The sequence below is a fragment of the Trichosurus vulpecula genome, chromosome 5 (genome assembly GCF_011100635.1).
Source record: "Trichosurus vulpecula isolate mTriVul1 chromosome 5, mTriVul1.pri, whole genome shotgun sequence".
Lineage (NCBI taxonomy): Eukaryota > Metazoa > Chordata > Mammalia > Diprotodontia > Phalangeridae > Trichosurus > Trichosurus vulpecula.
Genome location: NC_050577.1, coordinates 236374788 through 236399038, shown reverse-complemented (window position 1 = coordinate 236399038; position 24251 = coordinate 236374788). Strand labels below are relative to the sequence as shown.

At 37.1% G+C, this 24251-nt stretch overlaps 1 protein-coding gene across 1 annotated transcript in view; it reads left to right on the top strand.

Annotated features, from left to right (window-relative positions):
• The window catches only part of PTPRQ (protein tyrosine phosphatase receptor type Q), a 270730-nt gene that overhangs the window by 142694 nt on the left and 103785 nt on the right, over positions 1-24251 (top strand). Inside the window, exon 26 of the mRNA XM_036760721.1 lies at positions 19874-20197. Coding sequence (XP_036616616.1) covers positions 19874-20197 — 324 coding nt within the window. The remainder of the gene's footprint in view (positions 1-19873; positions 20198-24251) is intronic.

The window sequence follows — 24251 nt, the reverse complement described above, 5'->3', positions numbered from 1 at the left end:
TACTTTTATCTATTAACATTGATTTACCTATTAGTGCTCTAAATGTGAGATGCTTATCCAATGAATAACAAATAGATATACTGGTAGAAGAATTGATACATGCCAATTTTGATATTTTCATGGAACCAGAGGACTAAAGGAAATTGTAAGATAATACAATGATTGATCAAAGCTTTTCCATGAGATACAAATAAAGGAGTTGGTTTTATTGTGGGTCCAAAGGCAACAAAATGTATTATGAAATTGATTTTTCCCTTGATCATCCTGTATTTCAGTGCTCATGATAAGCATTTGCAAAAATAACTGTGAAGATAATTGCAATTTAAGGACCAACACTGTTACTGAGGATAAGGAGGTTGAGAATTTAGTAGAGAATTTAATAAGACCTTCCAAATTAAACCAGAATGTATCAGACACAAAAGGTACCAAGTAATATCACGCACAAAAAAGAAGTTGATTATATTTTAACAGACAAGAAATTACTACAGTAGGAATCATTTCTGTAGCATCCATCTGTGTCCAGTAGAACTGCTAACTTATTAAAGAAAAGATCAAAATCTGCAGCACATTGGAAGAATAAATAAAAATAAGAAAAATGTGCAATTGAGACATATTTAAACCAATAATAAGAGCTGTAAATGAGAAATGAATAGAAACTAAACACTGACACAGACTATTATTTCCTACAGTAGATTAACTTATGCAAATCAGTCATCACAATGAAGAGGTCAAAAAACCCTGGAAAGTATCTCAGCCAGTAGACAGTTGGTCTCCTTGCCAAATGGAAACACATGGCAGCCAAGGGCAATAGTTGTTTAGACTGCAATTCCATTTATAAAATTTTAGGGTTAGAGATGGTAGAATATTATGAAATACATCACTTTCAAAACAAGGAAAGTAAGAAAATATTAATAATTACTAATTCTATTGCTTCCTTTCTCTCTGCAAAATCTTTGTGAGAGTCATTTACACATCAATCTAGGCCGTCCTTGTTGAAGGTGTAAGTAAGAATTTACATAACTTTTTTTTCTTTTTTTGCCACTGTTATTCAATAGCAGGTCACATCTTTATATCATCTAGCAGACTGAAAGGTATAGACAATGCAGGATCCTATTGTGTTTATAGCTTGTTGACTGTAAAAAATATTTGATTGAACAAAAGACCTTAAAGATTGTCTTGTATCAAATCAATTAAGTGGCACAGTGAATAAGGTGATGGATTTACAATTAGGAAGAGCTGAATCCAAATCTGGCCTTGGCTTAGTAGCTTGGCTTAATAGCTGTGTGAGCCTGGCCAAGTCACGTAATTTCTGTCAGCCTCAGTTTTTTCATCTATAAAATGGGAATAATAATAACACCCATCTCCCAGGTTTGTGGTGAAGATCAAATGAGATGATGTTTGTAAAGCACTTTGCAAACCTTAGAACATGACCTAATTGCTCGCTATTTTATTGTAATTTATTATGGTCAAAGGGTCACCTTTAGATATGGCAAATTTATACAAGAATTCTTAATCCTTGCTAGTGATGCTCTGATTAATAATATCAATAAAGACATAAAATGTATTGTCAGAAAAGGTATTTGTCATTGCCAGGTCCATTGCAAATTTCAAAGCAAAGAAGGATTCTCTGTAGATGGGGAAATTCTCCAGATGTTCCTGTTTCCATAAATTTTTGTAATGATTACGTAAAGTACTGGTACATTGGAAAGTGTTTCAAATGAGATCCATAATCAGTCAAAAGAGTTCAGCCTATCTATACCAGAATAGCCACATGGATATTAAATGCCTGTTGTCCAAACTCTGGTATGCAGTTGGATACATGACTTATAGAAATGGTCCATCAAGATGTAAATCTAGGACAAATATTTAAATATATGCCTAAAATTCAGTATTGAATGGGAGAAAGATTGCCCAATGATTTTAATGGCCACACATTTCTCCCTTTTTTCCTTTAAGTTCCAACTAAAACCCCATGTTCTACAGGAAGCCTTCCCTAACTCCTCTCAATTCCCTTTTTAAATTATATCCTATTTATCATATATATATATATATATATATATATATATATATATATATATATATATATTGAGCTTGCTTTGCATATATTTGTTTTCATGTTGTCTTCCTCATTACATTATAACCTCCTTGAAGGTAGATACTGCCTTTTGCCTCTTTTCATATTTTTAGAAATTAGCACATAGAGGGTGCTTAATAAATGTTTATTGATTGACTGCTCACCTATCTTTCATTTGTTGATGCACCGGCAAAATTCTAAAACATAATCAATAAATAGATGGCTTAAAGAGGCGCATAAAAGAGGAAATTATCACTAGAAAGCTGCATAGATCATAGAACTGTAGATGTGTCTTCACCTCCTACCATTTCCTCAATAGCAACTACGTCACTGAGACCAGAATACAAGCCCTTCAAGAAGTAAATCTTTTGTGCTTCTGATTCCTGGTCTCTGGCTCCACTGTCCTGATTAGTAATTGCTTCAGTCACCCACTCTATCTTCTCATGGTTGTTTGTTCTTCATTTTTGAAGAGGATCAATGTCATCATGGGGTGATGTCTTGACTTGCACATGAATTGGATTTGTGAGGCAGAGTTGCATGACATCGTCAGCCCCATTCTGTCTTCCGGAATCATCTAAGTCCAGTGGTAAGACAAAAGTCAAGATGACTGGCAATGGCCCAGGACACAGTGGATGACCTTGGCACTCACTCTAGCTAGGCCCAGGTTTCAGCCACACTCTACCCTTTAGTGGCCATACCAACAGACATCATGCTACCACATGTGTACCCTCTGCTTCCTCTTCTGAACTCCCCATCTTTTTCCAGTTCTGGAACCATAATCAAATCATCTCCGGTATGTTGGTCTATGCTCCTATGGCTCCACTACTCTACATCCCTATTACTTTCCAATTCAGAATATTTCTCCCTGGCCACCATTCCCCTAAATGTATTGTCTTCCCCCATTAGGATGTAAACTCAAGGGCAGGAATTGCCTTACTTTTGTATGTGTGTCCTCAGTGCTTAGCACAGTGCTTGGAATATAGTAGTCATACAGTAAGCCCTTAATAAATGTTTTTTTTTATTCATTCATACCTGGCAGGCAACTCTGAAACTATCTATTTTAACACCCTTAGTTTACTGGTTAGACAACTAAAATGTGGAGAGTCACAAGATCACAAAAGTATTATTGGGGACAGACATTGAGCCCTAGTTCTCTCTTTGACTCCAAGAGCCAGTGCTCTTGGAATTCTACCACAGTACAAGTAATATTATATAAGCTTCTTTTTCTTCTTTGATAAGGAATTGTGCACTAACCTCCATTAAGAAGCAATGAAAATTGACACAGGGCATCATTCTCTCTCTCTCTCTCTCTCTCTCTCTCTCTCTCTCTCTCTCTCTCTCTCTGCTTCTGTCATATTCACTCACTTTCGTTAGCTATTTCTCTGTCATTTATATAACCATGTCTCTGTGAGTCACTATCCCTGTTGCTATTTCTATCTGTCTTCCTTCCATCTGTCTGTCTGTCTGTCTGTCTCTTTCTCTCTGTCATTCTCAATCACCATCTCTGGGTTTCTAGCTTTCTTTGTTGCTATTTCTGTCTGTCTGTCTATATCTTCTCTCTCTCACATTCACTTGGTTGGTTTGTCTATTTATCTTTTGCTTTCTCTCTGTCACCATCTCTCTCCCCCTCTTTCTCTCCTCTCTCACATTCATTCACTTTCTTTGTCTCCTTCTTTATCATTCTCTATAACTATCTCTCTGTGTCACTATCTTTGTTGCTATTTCTGTCTGTCTATGTCTTCTCTCATATTCAGTCATTTGGTTTGTCTTTTTTTTACTTTCTGTCTATCATCATCTCTCTCTTCCCCTCTCTTTCTCTCCTTTCTCTTCCATGTTCATTCATTTTCTTTGCCTGTGTCTTTTCCTATAACTATCTCTATGTTTCACTATCTTCCTCTGTTGCTATTTCTGTCTCTTCTCTCTCATATTCCCTCATTTGGTTTGTCTGTCTTTTTCTCTCTCTCTCTTTCTCTCTCTCTTTTTGTCTGTCTGTCTCTCTCTTCACAACAGTAATGAGAGGAGAGAATTATTATACCTGAATTAATTGACGTAGTGGTCCAGGGGCAGGGAAAGCCTTGCAGCTGTTGTTTCAAAAGCGTTCAGACATTGTTACCCAGGGCTAGCTTCCAGGGTGTTCAGCAGCTCTTTTGTTTCCTTTCTACTCTGAAACTCTGAAAGAACAACTGCAGTAAGAAGTCCTTGCTTGTCTCATGACTGTTCTCGGAAATGACTGGGTACAGGTGTAGCTGTTTGTTAATCTTGCTCACCCTGAAAAGCAGTGACTGACTTATAAATGTCACTCCTTTATGGAGTTGGCGTTTTTTTGTTTCTCCTGAGAGAGTTAAGGAATTTGAGCACACAATTAACTATCGAGGGTGGTTTGTTTTGTGCTCTTTCCCAGAGCTCAGCTGCAGACATGTCATGGATAGTCTATAATGTATGACTTAAAAAAATAAATCTATCTCTTATATTCTAAGGATATATTCTAGGGTGTTTTTTCTTTTTGTCTTTTTTTTTTTTTTGCATAGCTCTGGTTTCAGTTTAGTACCCATAGCAGTATATAGTAGAAAAAGTATTGGCTCTGGATTCTAAGGACTTGGGTTCCTTTCTCACTTCTGAATAACTACATGCGTCACCTTGGGAGGGTCATTGGCTTTCCCTGGGCCTCAGCCTCTTCATCTGTGACATTATAGAGTTGGACTGAATGGCCTCTGAAGTCCTTTCCAGCTCTAGATTGATCCATGTTCCTGTGATACAAACCAATGGCCCTTGCTTAGTCCCCCTGCTGTTATTATTGTACCTCTTCTTCCCATATTTCACATCATCGTTATCTCACACATTAATTGTCTCTATTGTTTATGGCACCTTCTATTTCATATTTTTTGTAACCTACTTTGAATCTCACTGGAAGTCTTCAAGTGGAGGCTGGATGATTATATGTTGGAAAGGTCATACATGAGTTTTCTATTCAGGTTTGATTCAGCATAAATGACTTAGGAGTTCTCTTCTAACTCTGAGTCAAGAATTCTCATTTTTCTTTTACTTCAACTTGAATTAAAAATATGTTTGAACAGTAATGCAAAATTGGTTCCATAGTGAACACTGGAGATCATCCTCCTGTCCTTGAGACCTTGTCTTCCATGGTAGGATGTTTGCCTAAGTCTCTTTGTACCACTTTGAATATCCTTCATTTGGGCCTATTTCTCTTAGTTTCTGATCTCCAGCACAATTCTGGAATAGATCATTAAATAAACAGATGGTTTATAATCACTTAGATGGGGAGGTAGCAATCAGCAGGAGCCAACATGGACTCACTGAGAGTAAATTACAATATCCCAACTCATTTCTATCTTTATAGAATTCTAGACTGCTAGATCAGAACATTGCCAAAGTCTGGATTTCGAGAAGGAATATGATAGAATACTTCCTTTATCACATTCATGTTGACAAGATGAAGAAATTTGGGCTGGATGATAATACAAAAGGATGGACTCAGAACTTATTGAATATCCAAGTTAATGGACTGATATCAGCCTGAAGAAACATCTCTAGAGGGGTGCTGCAGGCTCCTTATTTAGACTTAAACCAAAAAGTGTAATATATAATCTGTATTCAAAAAAGATCTTGGCATATTGGAATTATGGGAAAAATCTGAGTCAAAATTTAATAAGAATTTGATGTGTAATCTTGTTCTTTGCTACAGAAAGTCAACCGAATAAGCATATGATTAGAGGAGACATGGCTTATGTGGAAAAGATATCTGACTGAAAAGTTAATATGAGACAATGACATGATGTTGCAAACATAGCTAATTTGATCTTTGACTTTATTAATAAGAATAGGGATCAGGTCTGATTCTTAAAGTACTGTGGTCATTTGAGGATTCCACATTTTAAAAGAGACATAGGTGAATTCTTTCAGTGTTACAAAGGTGGACAATCAGCAGGGTGAGGGAACTCTTCAGTTGACTCACAAAAGAGAACACTTATGGAGGGAGTGGTGTGATAAAACTGTCTTCTAATATCTGAAAAGCAATGATGCCAGAAGATGTTAGACTTATTTCAGAGGATAAAACTCGAAGTGATGATTAGAAGTAATGAAGAAGCACATTTTTTTCTCTCAAAGATGGTTCCTTGTTCAAAGTGTGTAAGGGAGGAAGGGCATCCATTTTTTTAAGCTAACTCTGTGTTGAGGTTGCATGGGAGGTGGAGTATACTGGGAGAGGCAGTGAACTCTGGGTCTCAGTGTCAATAACCAAGACATGGCAGTTGTACATACATGACTGGCCCATTTCTGACCCACCTAGTAGTCTTTAAATGGGTAAAGGGTATACCCATGTACTTAATGTCAGGTTTAAGTAGGCTGATATAAATGGACAGGTTTAAATATCCTGGTGAGTAATTAATATTAATATTGACAGAATGTATTATGGGAGGACTATGTCAAAATAACTAGCAACTAAAATACAACAATAACTCTCTCTCTAATCCCCACACCCCAGACAAGATATATTGGTAAGAGTGGCACAGAATCTGTGGGGAGAAGTGTGGAAACTCCAGATTCTCATTTGGAAATTTGTTAAGCAATAGATGTTCCCAGGACAAGCATATGGGATTCTTCCCTATTGGCACTTCAGGAAAAGTAGAAGTCAAGTTTAGGGTGTGTGAATAAATATCTTTTCTAGAGTCCATGTGACTGCAGGCCACTTAATATAAGCAAGCAGCCCAGAGTTGGCACTACTGGACCCAGAACAGATATTAGTACTGGTGTGGACCTCAAGGCTCTCTAGCTCACAAGTGCTTTTGGAACTGGTATGGGAATGAGAGGCAGCAATGGTTGAAATATCTGGGAAGGGTCAAAGTCTCTGGTCTCCAGGACTCGGATTTTAGAGCTTTCCCAGACCTCTGTTTTTGTTATCAAGGGCCAACCCCCTGTAAATTTGGTAGCACCTCTTCTTCATTCTGGCTTTAGAATTGGAGAGACCAAAATATCCTATGTGCACACACACACACACACAAACATGCTCTCCCCTCTCTCTGTGTTTGTGTTTCTATCACTCTGTCTCTGTCTCTCTCTCTCTCTCTGTCTCTCTCTCTCTCTCTATCTCTCTTTCTCCCTCTCCCTCTCCCTTTCCCCTTCCCTCTCTCCCTGAACCAAAGCCAGGGACCAGGTTCAAAGAAAGGAACCTGTGGTTCCATCATGAATGCAGGGCTGTAAGAAATCACCTTGTCCACTTTCCTTATTTTACCTATCAGGAAACTGAGGCCCAGGAAGGTAAAGTAATTTGCCCAAGTTCACACAGGTAGTAGTTATTAAAGACAAGATTTGAATCCAGGTTGTGTGCTTTTGATATCATACCAAGCTGTCTCAACTGAAATCTCAACACGGAAAAGAGGGCTTCAAAATCCTGCCAGGGATCTATAACTCAGAACATTCAGGCGATGATTATAAATGGATCTTAGGAGAGGGAATAGACTAACATAAAGCAGAGTCATTTTCCAGTAACCTCGAGTAGAAGTGTAGTAAGAGCTAGCCAGTAGAAGACCATTTGGTACAGAAAGTTCATTCTAAGAAGCAAGTAGCAGAGCAGAAGATGGATGAACAGCTCAGGATGTAGAAGACTTAGAGAGAGAAGGAAAAGGAACCATGACAATGATGAAGAGAAAAAATTAAATTCTGATAGAGGATTGCCTCTAAAGAAGCAATATGTGGAGATGCAAAAGTAAAGTAGAGAGCAAAAGCAAACAGCAGAATCGATGATAAGACTTGGGATCTAGAAAAATGCTGATCTTAACATCATAAAGAGTACAGCATGTAGGAAGAGTCATTCAGACTGAGGCATTATTTGAACATTCTGGAATGCATGCATTATAGAAGTACAGAGAGGGTGTGCCAGTTTTCTCTCGGCATTGTATGATAATCAATCAAACATTTATTAAGAACTGACTCTGTGCCAGGCACTGTGCTAAATCCTGCATATACAAAGAAGCAAAAACAGTCATTTTCTCTATTTAGGCAGCCTCTTTGAAACCCACTGCACTCAGCTGTAGCAGAATGCCTCAGTGCTCGATCTGTGCCCTTCCCACTACTTAAAATCTGCACTCTATGCTGATCCTGCCCCTCCTATTACACCAAATCCCTACCCTGTTTTTCTGTAAATTTCCATGTCCAATGTTTGTATAACTGGGGCCTCAATGGCCCAATCATTAACACAATCTAGCATTCGCTTGCCAGTAACATCAAAGTTAGGTAATCAGTCAGATAGGATGAGGAGGTATCTGCCCCATTCTCCCCCTTCCCCATAAATTTGATGGTTCTTACCTGCTTCTGTAAGCTTCACTTGTATCAAGGAGAGAAGACTCCACCTGGCTCCTATATCAACCAGGAGAAAAGACAAAGAACTGATGAAGTTGACTGTGTCAAATCCAAGGGCAGCATCTCCCAAGGACCGTTACTGACTGACCTTTTTTAATCCTAGCTATGGTCTGAAGACTCTTATGTGTGTGGTTCCTTCTTGGTTGCATCCTTTCTTTAAAACATACCCCACTTAACTGCATTGTAAAGTGGTAATCATCAAAACTATCCCGTACTGGCTGAGAAATAGCTACAAGCTCACTATTTGACAAAAACTTCTGGGAAAACTGGAAAATGGTTTGGCAGAAACTAAGAACAGATCAATATCTTACACTGTATACCAAGATAAGGTCAAAATGGGTACATGATTTAGACATAAAAGGTAATACCATGGGCAAATTAGGGGAGCAAGGAATAGTTTACCTTTCAGATCTATTGATAAGGGAAGAATTCATGACCAAAAAGAGACACTGAGCATTATGAGATATAAAATGATTACTTTTGATTATGTTAAAAATGTTGTACACAAGCAAAACCAATGCAGCCCAAATTAGAAGGAAAGTAGAAAGTTGGAAAACGCTTTTTACAAGAAGTATCCCCGACAAAGGAATCATTTCTCAAACATACAGAGAACTGGCTCAATTGTTAGAGAATACAAGTCATCCTCCAATTGAAAAATGGTCAAAGGCTATGAACAGGCAGTTTTCAGATGAAGAAATCAAAGCTATCTGTTGTCAAATGAAGAAATGCTTTAAATCACTATTGATTAGAAAAATGCAAATTGTTACATATCTTCACCATACCCCCACCCTATACATACCTTCATCTCTACCATTTCTTTATTCTCAGATGTCTCTGGCTAAACCTTAAGGCTTTTCTTTTGTGAGTTAATATGTGCCCTGAGAGGGGTATTGTTTGCCCGTGACTGATGTCACTAATTATCAAATGATCCCATGTAAGCCTCCTAAACTGCTGGTACAGATTAAAACAAGATGCCACAGGGTGAATGTCCCTCCATTCCTTCCCTGAAGAGACAAGAACCAAGATGCAGTTAAGGTTGAAAATCTCAATAGAAAGCAAATAGCCATCTGGAGAAGTTGTGGAATTTATTACCACCTTGAAGCATTATGCCATTCTGACATTAGTGATCAAGGATAGTTAGGCCTAAAGGTGAGATCTGGCTTCTACATATGTCCATGACCCAGTGGAAAGCTTTTTTTTTCGAGTTAGTGAATTAGAATGTCAATTAGAATCAATGATAAATACTGAAAACTTAGTGTAAAGAAGGAAGAGTATCTGAATGAAGATGCTTTAAAATGATACAGAGTTTTTGAGTGAGAAAGGGACATGTAAGTACAGTTCCTTGCAGATTGTCCTATGTTGAATACATAGAAAGTGAGTTCTTGTGCTATGCAGGGGCAGGCCCCTCCTGCCTGGGTAGCCTGGTTGAAGTTACCCAGAGATCCTGGAATCCAGGAGCAATATTCATGGAGTGTTATCAGCACCTGGGGAGACATGATACCTGAGCTTCATAAGAGGAGGAATAACCCTGTTTCTTTTGTCTTTCATAGCCATTGGTAGAATAAGTATACAAGTAATTTGAATGACTGATTTGGTAACTGAAATTCCAAAATGGCAGCAGTATGCTCAGTATGCTGGAATGGGAGTAGGGAAGATTGGGTTCAAATCCTCTCCCCAGCATTTATTTGCTACTCACATGCTTCTTACTCTCGGAAATTTATTTAAACTTTCTAAGCCTCAATTTTCCCATTTATAAAATAGTAATGACAGCACTATAGTACCTATCATGTATATTTGTTGTGAAACTCAAATGAGATCATCCATGCAAATATCTTTACAAAACTGAAAGCCTGATGCTTTTATTATAATCAGGGGAAGTTTTTCATATGCAGAAATTTGCTTTATAAATCTTACAGAACTCAGTCTTTAAATGTCAAAGGATATACATTTTACTTTGTGTATCCTCATATAATAATGTGTTATCTCACCAATAAAATATCTGCGTTCTAGAAAAACAAACTCATGAATAATTTGAACTTTCCTGAATCGAGTGTAAGCTCCTAGAGGGCAGGGCAAGAACTGTTTCATTTTTATCTCTGAATCTCTTAATGCCTGGTCATTATCTTAAAAATCAGCCTTTTTGCTGCCAAGCCACAGTGCCCCCCCGGAACTGAAACTGGAGTGTAACTATATTTTGTACAGTCTTTCTTTATCTAAGATGGGAGTTCTTAATCTAGGATCCATGGAATTTTTAAGAATATTTTCATAACTATGTTTCAATATAATTGATTTCTTTTGTAATACAATTTTTTTTATTTTAAGCGCTAAAAATATTCTGAGAAGGGGTCCATGATAAAAAAAATAGATTAAGAATCCCTGGTTTAAGAGTTTTGGGAAACCATTGAATAGTTATGAAATGACCCACACAGAATGAAAAAACGTGACGAATGCTATAGAGATCACAATACAGCTCTTCATCTCAAATGGAATGAAAGTGTTTCATCCGAAAGAATAATTTATGAATATAATGATTGCTGAATGCCTTAGCAGTAAATGTTGATCACTTCATCATAGCTCAGTCATGTTTCGAGAATCTATGCAAGCTGTATGATTACTCGAGGAAGCATGGAATGATGTGTTCAAATTAGGACCATCTGTGGGGAGAAAAAGTTTGGGTTTTTTTAGTCATTCTTGAAGAATGGAAATCTGATTCTCCATGCTAAAGTGAGTATAATCCTGTTTGTATCTGTAACCCAATAGGGCAGTTGTCTTGAAATAGGCTGACTTAACATGCAGTTCATCAAAGCTGAAGATGTTGTAGAAGGGGAGGTTACTGCTAGCCACTTATAATTGCCCTTGAAATGGCAACATTATTTTGTCCCCAGATTTATTTCTACTTAATCCATTTAAACATATTCAACAGGAATATATGAATTATACATTAGTCAACTCAAAGATGGAAAGGGCTACTTAAACTAAACTGTGCATATGCAATCTAAACGAGGAAGAGAAAATCTAGCCTGTATTTGGAGTCGAAGGACCAGGGTTCAAGTCCGGGCTCTGCCTTAGTGACCTTGGGCAGATCCCTTAATCTCTCTGGGACTCAGTTTCCTTGTAAAATTAGTAGATTAGATGAAATGATCTGTAGGGTTCATTCTAGCTTTAAATTTATGATCCTATATTTATGATCCTTTACTGACATAATTTGTATCAAATAAATGCTTTCCCCCAATTGTCTGGGTATTTCAGTCAAATGTATTCAATAACCAGAATTATCCAGATATTTTCTTAGTTCCACTTTGTTTTTCTTGCATAGGGTAAGTCAATTGAAGGCATGCAACTCTAGTCTACATTGCTTTTCTTCTCTCTATGAGCCTATAACTCAACTCCACATTTATTAAACACCTCTCTGATGCCAAGGACTATATGCTGAGAATACAGAGATAAAAGTTAAACTTTCGTTATCCTGGGAAATCTGGAGATGGGGGTACATGTGAGCACAGTAAGCATAATATGCGGTGAGGTATGATGGACCAAAGGAGACACCCAAAGTACTGTGGGAAAATGTGAGGCAGGAGAGGGTATTGAATCAGAACTGAACTGGTAACTAATCTGAGCCTTAGCTAAGAAAGTAAGTATTCTGAAAAGGAGAGATTAGAGAGAGCAATTCCTATAAAAATATAGGTTTAATATAAACTGCGGTAGCAATCTGACTTATTGATAGTTAATCAGAAGGACAATACTTAGAAACTTCTCAATTCTGGTAGTAGAAATGCTTCAAATCAGATTTTTTTTTTAAAAGTTTACAAAGGAAGTGACAAATTTCCAAATGTGTTGCTGCATTGTCATTTCAGTTGTGTCTGACTCTGTGATCCCTTTTGGGGTTTCTTTTTGGCAAAGATACTGGAGTAGTTTGCCATCTCCTTCTCCAGCTCATTTTACAGATGAGGAAATTGAGGCAAACAGGGTGAAGTGACTTGCCCAGGGTCACACAGCTAGTAAGTGTGCGGGGTTAGATTTGAACTCAGGAAGATGAGTCTTCCTGACTCCAGCCCTGGTGTGCTATCCACTGCACCACATTTTCCTCAATTTCCTCATGTGTAAAATGAGAGAGTTGGACAAGATAGCCTCTGAGGTCACTTCTACCTGCAGTTTTGATCTCATGATGATGACTTCAAATAGCCTATAATCTACAGAGGGGGAAACAAATCTAATACAGAAATAACTATAGGACAAAGAAATATTTGTGAAGAACCATATGAGTGGAACAAACTGAAGGATACAGGAATACTCACAGTATTTTCTGGCTCTAAAATAGCTTCCTTGATCCTCAGAGGTCATTTCAAAAGAACTTTCCAAATGTACTGGATCACAACCAGGTAGCATCTTAGGCTCTGGAAGGTCCAATTCACTGAGCAATATTAGTGCATGTGACACTGTACCCATCATAATTTCTTAGATTTATAGTGTGCTTTTCCAAAATTCCTTAAAAAATTGTCAAAAAATAAATGTCCCAGAGTATCCTAAAAGATTCTAAAATATTATTCTAAAACCAATTTGACTTGATAACAGTAGGAAAAAAGGATAAGTTCATATACCTTGGAACGTTCCCTCTCCCCAGCCCAACCTGTTTGAAATCCTACCTATCCTTCAGGGCTCTGATCAGATGTCACCTCCTCCATGAAACTTCCCTGATTGGCACAGCTTGTAGTGATTGCTTCCATTGCCTAATTCCCATAGCACAGTTTTGGGTTGTTCTTGAGCTTATGATGTGTAATCTTACTTCCAATTAGACTGTTAATCCCTTTGAAAATAGTGATCATTTGGTGACTTGGAAAGAGTATTGGAGTCAAGATGGAATAGGATCAATGTCTACCAGGGTGCCCTCCTATCGATCACACACACATAGTTAGGTTATATTATCCCTAACATGCAACAGACTCAGGACTTAATCAGCCCCAGGATGGGTCAAGACTCAAACTGTACTTTCCTTGGATGTTTTCTGGTGGCTTTTGGCTTTTTAAGAGGCTTCCTGGTCACCCTGGGGTGACCCTCTCTCCTATATGAATAATAATCACTATAACAGCTAGTATTTATATAGTGCTTTTAGGTTTGCAGAGCATTTACATATGTTATATCATTTGATCCTCAAAATAACTCTTAGAGGTAGGTGTTATTATTTCCATATTATAGATGAGGAGCAAGTTAAATAAATTGCCCAGGTTCACCTAGCTAGTGTCTGAGGCTAGACTGACTCAGGTCTTCCTGACAAAGGTCATTTTATCCACTGCACCATCCAGCTGCCTCTTTAAAATGGGTTGATATCCTAAGACCACTTAAGTTACCACATTCTTCCTTCTTGACCAGATATATTTCATACAGAGAGGAAGGGGTCCACATCTACCTGAACTAAAGGCTACTATATATCCTTACTATGTTTGAAAGGACTTTCTCAATCTATTGATTTTTTTTTGTATCTCTGTTCCTTATGTTCCATAGTTTGAGTTGGCATACATTTTGGATGAATGAATTAAACCTCCTTTTATTAACTACTTAATGACCTACAAGTTCCTCATTTTGTCCCAACACTGAACCTGAATTAACAGGGTGCTGCCACGAGGGCCATCCCAAACAGAGGCAGAAAATATGGGATCCGAATGTAAGCCTTGTCATTTATTATCTTTGTAAGAATTTGTTAATCATTCCAATTCCCTGAGGCTCAATGTCCTTATCTGTAAAATGGGAATCATAATACCCAGTTCACCTAAAACATGGCTTAGTCCATGACTATTGGGCTGAATCCTCCACCTCCTCCCCATTGGCTTTCTCACTCAGGCAACTCCTTTGTCCCTACAGCCTCTCTTCCTGTTGTTTGCAACTTCTTCCCCTAGAACCTCCATTTGAGTAAGCACCTAAGCCAGCCATGCTTACTTCCAATCTGGCTCAGCCCATGACTATCTGGACTTCTTCTCCATCCATGGTCATCTTCCTCTTCTCCCCCAAGACATCTTCAGCTTCTTTTTAATGGGTTGTCTTCCTTTATCTGCAGGTAAGCACCTGGAAGGCTGAAACTATCTTTTTACTTAGTTTATGTTTGTATTCTCAGGGCTTAGCTCAGTGCCTGATACACAGTAAGGACGTGACAGATGTTGTATGTGTGTATGATCTAGCTATCTATCTATCCTCTATCTATTTTTCTGTCTATGCAACTATGAATGTATGTGTATGTATATATGCACATGCATATATGTACCTATGTATATGTACGTGTATGTGTGTATGTGTATGTGTCTATATATGGATATATAGATACCTAACTGCCTTCCCTATTGGGAGACTCAAATGAAATAATGGCTCGTCACCATGAAATGTTGTATAACTATATTTTCAATTCAATAAAAGTTTCTGGTATAATATATAGAATGCCAGTCTTGGAGGCAGGAAAACAAAAGTTCAAATCCCAAGTCTGACACATTAGTTGAGTGACCACAGGAAACTCACTGTGGACTTGAATTAACCCTATAAGACTTATCCCCAAAGGTCTGACAAACTAGACTATTGTGCAAGACTTAAGAAGAGTAAATCTAATATGGATAAATATGTCTTACAGTGGTTTAAAGACTGACTTCACAAGTACTAGATAGGGAAAATATCATTAAATATCAATTATGGTTAATAATTAATTTTGTGTGAAAAAATCTGGAAGAATTAGTGAACTTCAAGCTCAGTGTGAGTCAACAATTTGATATGGCAGCTAAAAAGACAAATTTGATCTTGTTCTCCATGAAGAGAGCCATCACATCTAGTAATAATGATAGCTAGCATTTAAATAGCACTTTAAGATTTGCAAAGCACTTAACAAATATTTTCTTATTTTTTCCTTGCAACAATCCTGGGAGGAGGGTGCTGTTTCATACCCATTTTACAGATGAGGAAACTGAGTCATCCCATAGCTAATAAGTATCTCAGGTCTTGCTGACTCCAGTCTCAGTGCTCTATCCAATGTGCCCTTTAGCTGCCTAAGAGGGTATCACTGCTTTGTTTTGCCCTGGTCAGACCATCTTATATCTGGAGAATAGTGTTCAGTACTGGATTCCACAGTTGACTAACTGGAGACTATCTAAAGGAAAAATTGCTAGAATGATGAACATCCATTCTAGTGAAGATGCATGACAAGTTGAAAAAATTGGGAATTGTCAACCCCCCAAAAAAGACTCTGGGGGACACAATAACAGTCTTAAAGTATTTGAAGGGCTATCATATGGAGGAAAGATTAGACTTGATCTGTTTGACTCTAGAGGGCAAAAGAGTGAGCAGTAAGTAAAAATTGTAAAGAGATAAATTTTGACAAACATGTAGAGGATAAATTTTTTTTTAAAATGAGATGGGGATAGAGGTGGGACAAGTGGCTTAGAGAACTTCCACATGAAGATTTGCCCTCTCTCAATAAAGGCTGAACCCTTCTCTGGAATTTACCCTCTAGATTAGAGTTATCCAAAAGTAATATGGATTGCCTTAGGAGGTAATGGCTTCCTTGTGGGTGGCAGTATTCAAACACTGGATTATCACTGGCCAGGTGCATAGTATGAGCTGGACCAGATGGCTGCTGAGGTATCTTCTAATTCTGGATTGTTTGTGATTCTGTGATACTCAGTTATCAACAGGTTGGGTCCTACATTGGAAGAGAGGATGTTTCCCACATGGACAAAAGCATAGATAATTCACATGGTCTTTTGCAGGGGTAACATTGCTAGAAAATGGAAGGAAGGAAAGTAAAAAAAAAAAACCATGACTGTTAATACATTGAACCTATGGGAAGTAGGGGGTTAGGTTCCTACAACCACCAAAAAACTGTAATCTTTCACTAGAGATTGCTGAAAATACACTTTTCTGCACACAATTGTTTATAACAAGACATTAATTCTGATAATATGCACTTTTCCTAACATAATAACCATGAAACAACCTATAAAAATCAGTACACAAAATAAAATTAGTAACATGCAAAAACATTTTTCCTCACTAGTAATTTCCTAGAATTCCGTGACATTTTGTGCCAATATCTCAATAAAAATTGATTTCAGGCAATATTATACTGTTGTAAACCTCTCTACCTTGGCTACCTTCTGAAAACCAAGGGAGAGGTGTCTGGGACTTTAGTAGCTGTTGTTGGAAGATGCCAAGACTGGTGAGATCCAAATATCACCTCTGACACTGAATGCATGAGAAGCTCTTTACAATGGTGGGGTGAACAAGACCAGTGAAGCAAAGAAATAGGACACCAGCCATGCCACAGACTTGTAGACATCATGCCTCTCACTTTTTCACAACTGTGCATAGCCAGGAATGTTCATGGTTGCCAACGTGAAAGTGAAAATGAATTCTAGAAGTTATGAAAGTCAAACTGTGAATGTTAGGGATTGACTGTATGTGCAAGGCTCTATGCTAGGTGGAGGCAGGAGAATAAAACTGTAAAATGATAGCCCCTACCCTGAAAGAGAGTCTAGCAGGGGAAATACTTAAGTTTAAATTGTCCTAACATTATGTTTAATAATAATATTATTATGATGACCATAATAACCACCTTTGTAATCCCTACAGAACTTAGCAGTGAATAGTAGATAAATGTATATAGTCACCATTTATTTTCAAGTTTTTCTAATGACTAAATCCTGGGATAGTCTTAACATTAATTTATTTGAAGAGGAGTATTTGTGAGGGAGTACTTACATATAGAAACACCTACTATCTACATAGCCATTTAGCTTTATGCTCTGAAGTGTTTATACTGTTTGTATTGTCTTAAAATTCCTTCCAGAAATCAAAGAGTTCAAATAAAGACAGAGATAGAGATTTACATGAAGCCAGATCTCATCCATCTCTAGCTTATTGTAAGCCATTAAAAAAATACTAGGACTAGAAGTAAAACAAACAAACAAAAAACTTGTGGAGATCATCTTTTCTCTCTCTCCATAATTGCTATTAATGAATAAGAGAAGAAGAATAATATTTAACACTCATATAGAACTTTAAGGTTTGCAGTGTTACACTTAAGAAACAGCATTTCTTGTCCACATAGTGGATAGAGAGCGAACTTTGAACTCTAGAAGACCTGAGTCCACATTCTCCATCTGATGCAGATAGTGCTATGGGACCCTGGGCGAATCATGTAACCTCTCAGTGTCCTAGGCAACTCTCTGAGGCTCCAGGTTACAGACTAATTGGTAATTTGCACTGGTAGGAGGAAATTTGTAGAACAGCAGTTCCCTATTACAATAAAGTCACAGGTTCTGGAAGAAAAAGTTATGAAGAAAGTATCTGCATAAATATATGAAAATATTAACTGAAACTGGGATAATCATTGACAGCTATAAAATTGATCTGTGTTACAGTTAAGATAATTACTATACTGAATATATCCTCTATTATTTTACAAACATTCTCTGCTATTTTAATCTGTCACATCATTGGCTAATAATGTATATTGTGATACATGTGTACTATAAATCAGTGCAAAGTTTGATAGATGTCTTGGTGACATTTTTGTTAAAGATACTTTCTAAACTTTTTGTTTTTGCATCCCTGTTCCTTATGTTTCACAGTTTGAGTTAGCGTATAGTTTGGATGAATAATTTCATTTATTGTCTGATTTTTTTACTTCTTTCCCATAAACCCACAGTTTCAAGGCGAAGATGCATATGTGCAGAGATTATGCTTATTCAGGGCAAGACAGGTATTTCAGATATATAGGGAGTCTATAAAATATCCATATCCTTTGACCCAGAGATCAAAGGCAGCAATAAGGCTCCCTACCCAACAAAATATTTCTAGGAGCAGCTTTTGTAGTTACAAATAATTTTTTTGGGGGGGACAGTAGACTCATTCAAATGAAGGATGGTTAAACAAATTACAGCATGAGTGTAATGAAATATTATTATTGCACATGAATGTAATGGAATATTTCTGTGCCGTAAGTGATGAATATGAAAAATACAGAGATGCACAGGAAGCCTTATATGAACTGATCAGAGTGAAGTAAGCAGAACCAGGAGTACAATATATATGACTGCAACAATGTAAATGAAAAGAACAACCAAAAACCAAACTCACGAAACCAAGTTTGGTCTGAAAGAAGAGAGTTTTAAAAATGCTCCCTCCTTTCTTTTAAAAGGTTGGGTACTATTGGTAAGAAACATTGCATGTGCTGAAATATATTACCCAGGTTGAAGTGATGGCTCTTCTCTCCTTCTCTTGCTTTCTTGTTAGAGGGATAATAGGCATTTTGGGCAGAGAAGGTGGGGGAATTAGGAAATAAAGGTGATGGAAAATCAAAACATTAGAGTAAAATTGTTTATAAAGACTTAGGGAGTCTGACCAGCTCCAAAAAGCTGTATGGGGCCAGTCCCTGGTTTTGAAGTAGATATCCCTGTTCTTTAAGAAAATGTTGTTAAAGAACTAAACAACACGCTTGAGGAATTAGATAAGATGTTAAATTTTCTTATATTCCCAGCAACAATGATTTACTTGCACATCTACATGAGCCTAGCTATAAAAATTTATCTTAGATTCACTTAGTAATCATCCTCTTGTAGCTTTTTCTTATTTTAAATCGCATTTACTACACTTAAAGCAGGAATTTTTCCTACAAATATTTGATGAAATGTGTTTATATCTATCCCTACATTGAAATATAAGAATATGTAAGGTCTTTTTCAGAAAATGAAAATTTTGTGTCATCTTCATATGTTGCTTGGTGAGCTACATTGGCTTATGAGACTTTGCAGCTTTTTGCCAGCAAATAGATCATTTTCAGGTGTTTAAAGTAATAGTTCAATTCACATTTTCTTAATTTTCTCCTCCTTTGCCTGCCAACATCCTGAAGGGTAACTTGAAAACTCTCCATTTTAAACTTGCATCTATTAATAATTTAGCACAATGATAACTCTTGATGATTCTGGAAGTAGATGTGGTGAATTCCCCCATTCCAAGGCTGAGTCATCCCTGGTTCAATATAAATGAAGAATTAATTTTAGCCTTAGTAGCTAACTCTTTCTTTGGGTCTTGCTGCTCCTTTTTTTGTTTCCTTCACCTAAGAACATTCTCATCTTAAGAGAAATGAAAAATAAGGAGGACTTAGTCCATTTGAAGGCAGACAGAATGTATTATCTCTCAAAGGAAAAGATATGGACGAATTGTGATCTGCTCCACTGAAATGAATGGCCACATTGATAAGATTGTGGAACCATTGAAGTACCAAATGGTAAACTTAGGAAATAACCTCTGAATCTCAGTCTCCTGAGCATGTCCCTTCATTTTAAGACATAAGCATTTGATTTTTTAAAAATTTGATAATCACATCACTTTAAAAAGTTTAGTGATTCAAATGACTTCATAACTTTTTTTTTCCTTTCTTTGATTTCTTAGTTCCCAGTGCTCCCAGAAATGTTACTTTTTCTGATGTCCAAGCAACTAGTGTAACTTTGACATGGATAACACCAGATTCTATTCTTGGCTATTTTCAAAACTACAAGATTACTGTCCAACTAAGGTGTCCACAGTGCAATGACTGGGATCCTGAGGAGTGCATAGAACAAAACCAAAATCACTACCTGTATGAACCTGATCTTCTTGAGGAGACCATACATGGACTGAAGAAATTCCGATGGTATCGATTCCAGGTAGCTGCTAGTACCAATGCTGGCTATGGCAATACTTCAAATTGGATTTCCACAAAAACTCTCCCTGGTCGTAAGTATAGGCGTGGGTAATACTATAGTGTTTTCATGTTGGTCTTTATTTTACACAACTGTATAAAGATATTGAACACATCCTCTGTTTAAAACATAGGTGTTAAGGCTTCTGCTGGTGGTATTCTTTTCAAAGACACTTAAATTCTAAGTAGTTATGCTTCCTCAAAGCCATAGAGGAAAAAAAAATCCACAAGGTATGGGTGGACCACCCCTTTTGTATGTCCTCACAGTTCTTACTCAGCAACCTGAGTCATGAGTTCTTCCAGCTCTGCAGCCTAATAGAAGAATTGCGATCATAACCCATCAATGAGTCATCCACATTCTTTTTTGAATTAAAACAAGGCAGGAAATATCTGCACACGCTTAAAGGAGAATTTCAATCCACCTAAGTTTATTATCTTATTTTCAAGAAATTTTTCTGTCTCCATCGCCAACCCTATGTTTATACATAGTACGAACTGGAAGAAGAAGCATGATTATTGTAGTAAAGTGTGTGTGTGTGTGTGTGTGTGTGTGTGTGTGTTTGTATCTCTCTCTCACACACACACACACACTCTTTAAGTGTGTGCAGATATTTCTTGCCTTTTTTTCTTGTTGTGATATATAGACACAAAGTCTACATAGATATCATTTATCCTCTATGCCCCACCCCCACTACCTCCCCAAGAAAAACATGATAGAAATTCCCTATCACAGATAACAAAGGTTAGCAGATTTTTATGCAATTTGAATTTAAGGACTATTTTAATGGTCTGCCACCATATATAAAAGCAATTTCTTATGGTGGATGGTGTAACAAAGGAGGATTTGAGCAATCCGTCTAGCACATGAAATAGTTATTTGTAATGCCGAGGAACTGCACAGCTCCCAAAAGAGCAAGGGTTTAAAATGAGTACGGAAAGAAAGGACAAATCGAATATGCCTCTCCTATGGACCACCAGGACTGGGAGACAGCAAGAAGCAAAACTCCTGGGGCAGCACTTAGGTTGTGAAAACCACAGGATACCATACTCATGAGGAATTTTAACTACCCAAACATCTGTTGGGTAAAAAAAAATTCAACAAAACATTCCTCATCAAAGAAGTTTCTAAGGAATGTGGCTTTCTGATCTAAAAATGGAGAAAAATCTCAAAATAGGGAGACTTCCTCCAAGAAATTATTTTATTCAGGGGAAATATGAATTTCTTGATGAACTTATGATTTTTTATTAGTCAATACTCTTATTTTGTATGACGAGAAAACTGTGTTATGCGCTTTAAGTGTGGTGAGATCTGTAAGTGATGCAGGTGAAATTTACCCTTTTTTGAAGATAAAATACAATGAAGGGACTAGATTCACAAGTCCATAGTAAGAGATAGGGAAAGAGAATCTCACAATCAGAGAAGTCTATTATGTGATGCCCACTCTCCTGAAGAGTCTACTTACTTCTCTGGACATGGAAATAGTTTACTCTGGGAACCCTGCTGTACCATGATTAACTTAGTTGAAAACTGTTAAATGACTTCCATATTGGTAGAGCTGGGAGGTCTCATAACTGGCTTCCCATACATGCTCTTCATTTCCACTACTAGTCACAGCCCTTGTGAAGAGAGATGGTTGGCAAAAATTCTCTTTATCTTTACACATTGTCATGTTTTTCTTTTGTCACTTAAAAAAATTGCATTGTGGAAAAATGCCCATTTTAACTTTATTTTTTTTCTGAATCTCATTCCATACAAATACTTAAATGGTGGGTGCCACAGTAACACTTCTGAGTCCTTTCTTATTCAATGTCGACATTCCTAGCTCTTAAAATTTCCCATGAGCCTATCTATTTTGCTAATTATGTTGTCATCTTTTAAGTTAATGATCTGAAAAACCTGGGATAAAGTGTATAATAATGTAATTTGTGGATAATAACTCAAGAATTATTGAGAACACTGCAAGGCATAAATAATAAATACTTCTTAATTTTGTCTTAGTAGCTTGACAGAAATTGGCATGAACAAATAAAGTGAGGTAAAAAATATTGGATATTAATTTGCATAATTATGTAGCATCAGAATTCCCAGATGACCTGAGGACTGAGCAAAGACGAAGAACAATTTCTTAATCCAGGCCACGACTCAATTATAATCACATTCAGGGAGAAATACAGCATAAAACAATTCACATCTAGAAAAACTGGGTAAGAGAGGTAAGATAGAGTGTTGGACTCTTGGGCTCAGGATGGCCTGACCTCAAATTCTACCTTGGCTACTTTAAAGCAGTGTGGCCCTAGCAAGTCAGAACCTCTTTGATTCACAGACTTTTACTTATTTTCTTCTTTGCAATAATAATGATAATAATGATGATGATGATGATGATGATGATGATGATGATGATGATGATACTTATTTCACAGGGGTATCAGTTGAGGTAAAGCATGGAAACTCCTTTGCTAACCTTCAAGAGTTACATAAATATGAGCTGATAATTATCAATTTGTGTAGGAAGTTAACTGAGTCATTATTAGAAATCACTCAGCTATTTGCTGACTGGCAGATCATTAATCACATTTTTAAAGATATGGGTAAAATCAGATCCTGAATACCTTTTTGCCTACTCGTGTTGAATTAAAATTCTTCCTCAGTGAAAGATTAAAAAACTTAAACTGGAATGTCCTTTAGTTCAAAAGCATAATAGGGATGGTCACTAGGTCAGAACAAGGTGTTAACTCAGTTTGGGGAAAGAACACCGGCAATTTGTAACTCAGTTGCATTACATTTCCTTAGGGTCAGGTGGACCCTCTAACCTTCCAGTGTCATATTTCATCTCTAATGCTTCATTCAAGTTCACTTTGATTCCTCTGGGAAGATTCTTTCCTTTGGTTCAGATCATAGGATGATAGGTTGGTAGACTGGGAGCTGGAAGGGACTTTAGAGGCCATCAGGTCTGACCTCCAACCAAATGAGGAAACAGAGACAATGAGAGGTTAAATGACTTCTATGGTAACACATAGCTAATCCATGTTGGATCCAGGATTTGAACCCAGTTCCCCTAAGTTAGTGTTAAGAAAAAATTTGAAGCTCTTCTACATATAATCACCCCATAATCCCTTTTATCACTGCCTCAACATTACCAAGGCAAAACCTTTCCATGCACAAACTTTTACTTATTTTATTCTTTGCAGCTATTTGTGATGCCAATTTTAACCTTTTTTTTCAGCTGTAGAAAAATACTAAGATTCAGAAATGCACAAAGTATGGTTTGTTTGTTTGTCTCCACATCCTACTTTGAGACTGATAACCAGTGCTGGATCCAACAGGCTATATAGCATTCTCCTATCTCCTTTATCGAATGAGAACCTTCTCTGCTCTAGACTCCATCACAAAGTCCAGACCAGGCTCAGTTGAAGACTCAGACTCCTTTTTTTCGCACTCCTTGGCTTTTTGCAAACCTATCCCAGTACCCTGGGGAAGATTTTCTAATAGTATTTGGTTTGGCCCATGTTTCATTCTCACTAAAAGAGGTAAGGAAAAGGTACTCAGTGAACAATACAAATAAAGTAAAGGACAGGTATTTATTTTTTTTTACACATAAAATGTTAAAAGATATGAGACTAATAGAATGCATTGACAAGACTTAAACATTCAGTGACATTTCTTATAATTGCATTAACGAGATTTAAGCAGTCAGTAGCATTTCTTATAATTACTGCTTCAATCTGCAGGGAAGTTGAATAATGAATTTTGGAACATGAACCAGATTGTGAGACAATGTAAATTGTAGTCAAATGTCAATCAATCAAATAACAAGTATTTGTTAAATGCCTACATTGATATTGTCATTTAACCTTGGCATTGCATTTCCCAAAAAAAAAAAAAAACAACAAAACTCCTGGTTCATGTTTTTTGCCATTTCAGGTAAGGGTTTGGGCTCTTCCTCCTTCAAGGACCATTTGCTTTGATGAAGAAACTCCCTTTGTTGACAGCTGACTCCTACCAAAGGAGTCATTATTGCCAAACATCTCATCTCACAAGGTGGTGTAAAAGCCTGTATACATCCATACCAGTATTGATACTCACTCTGC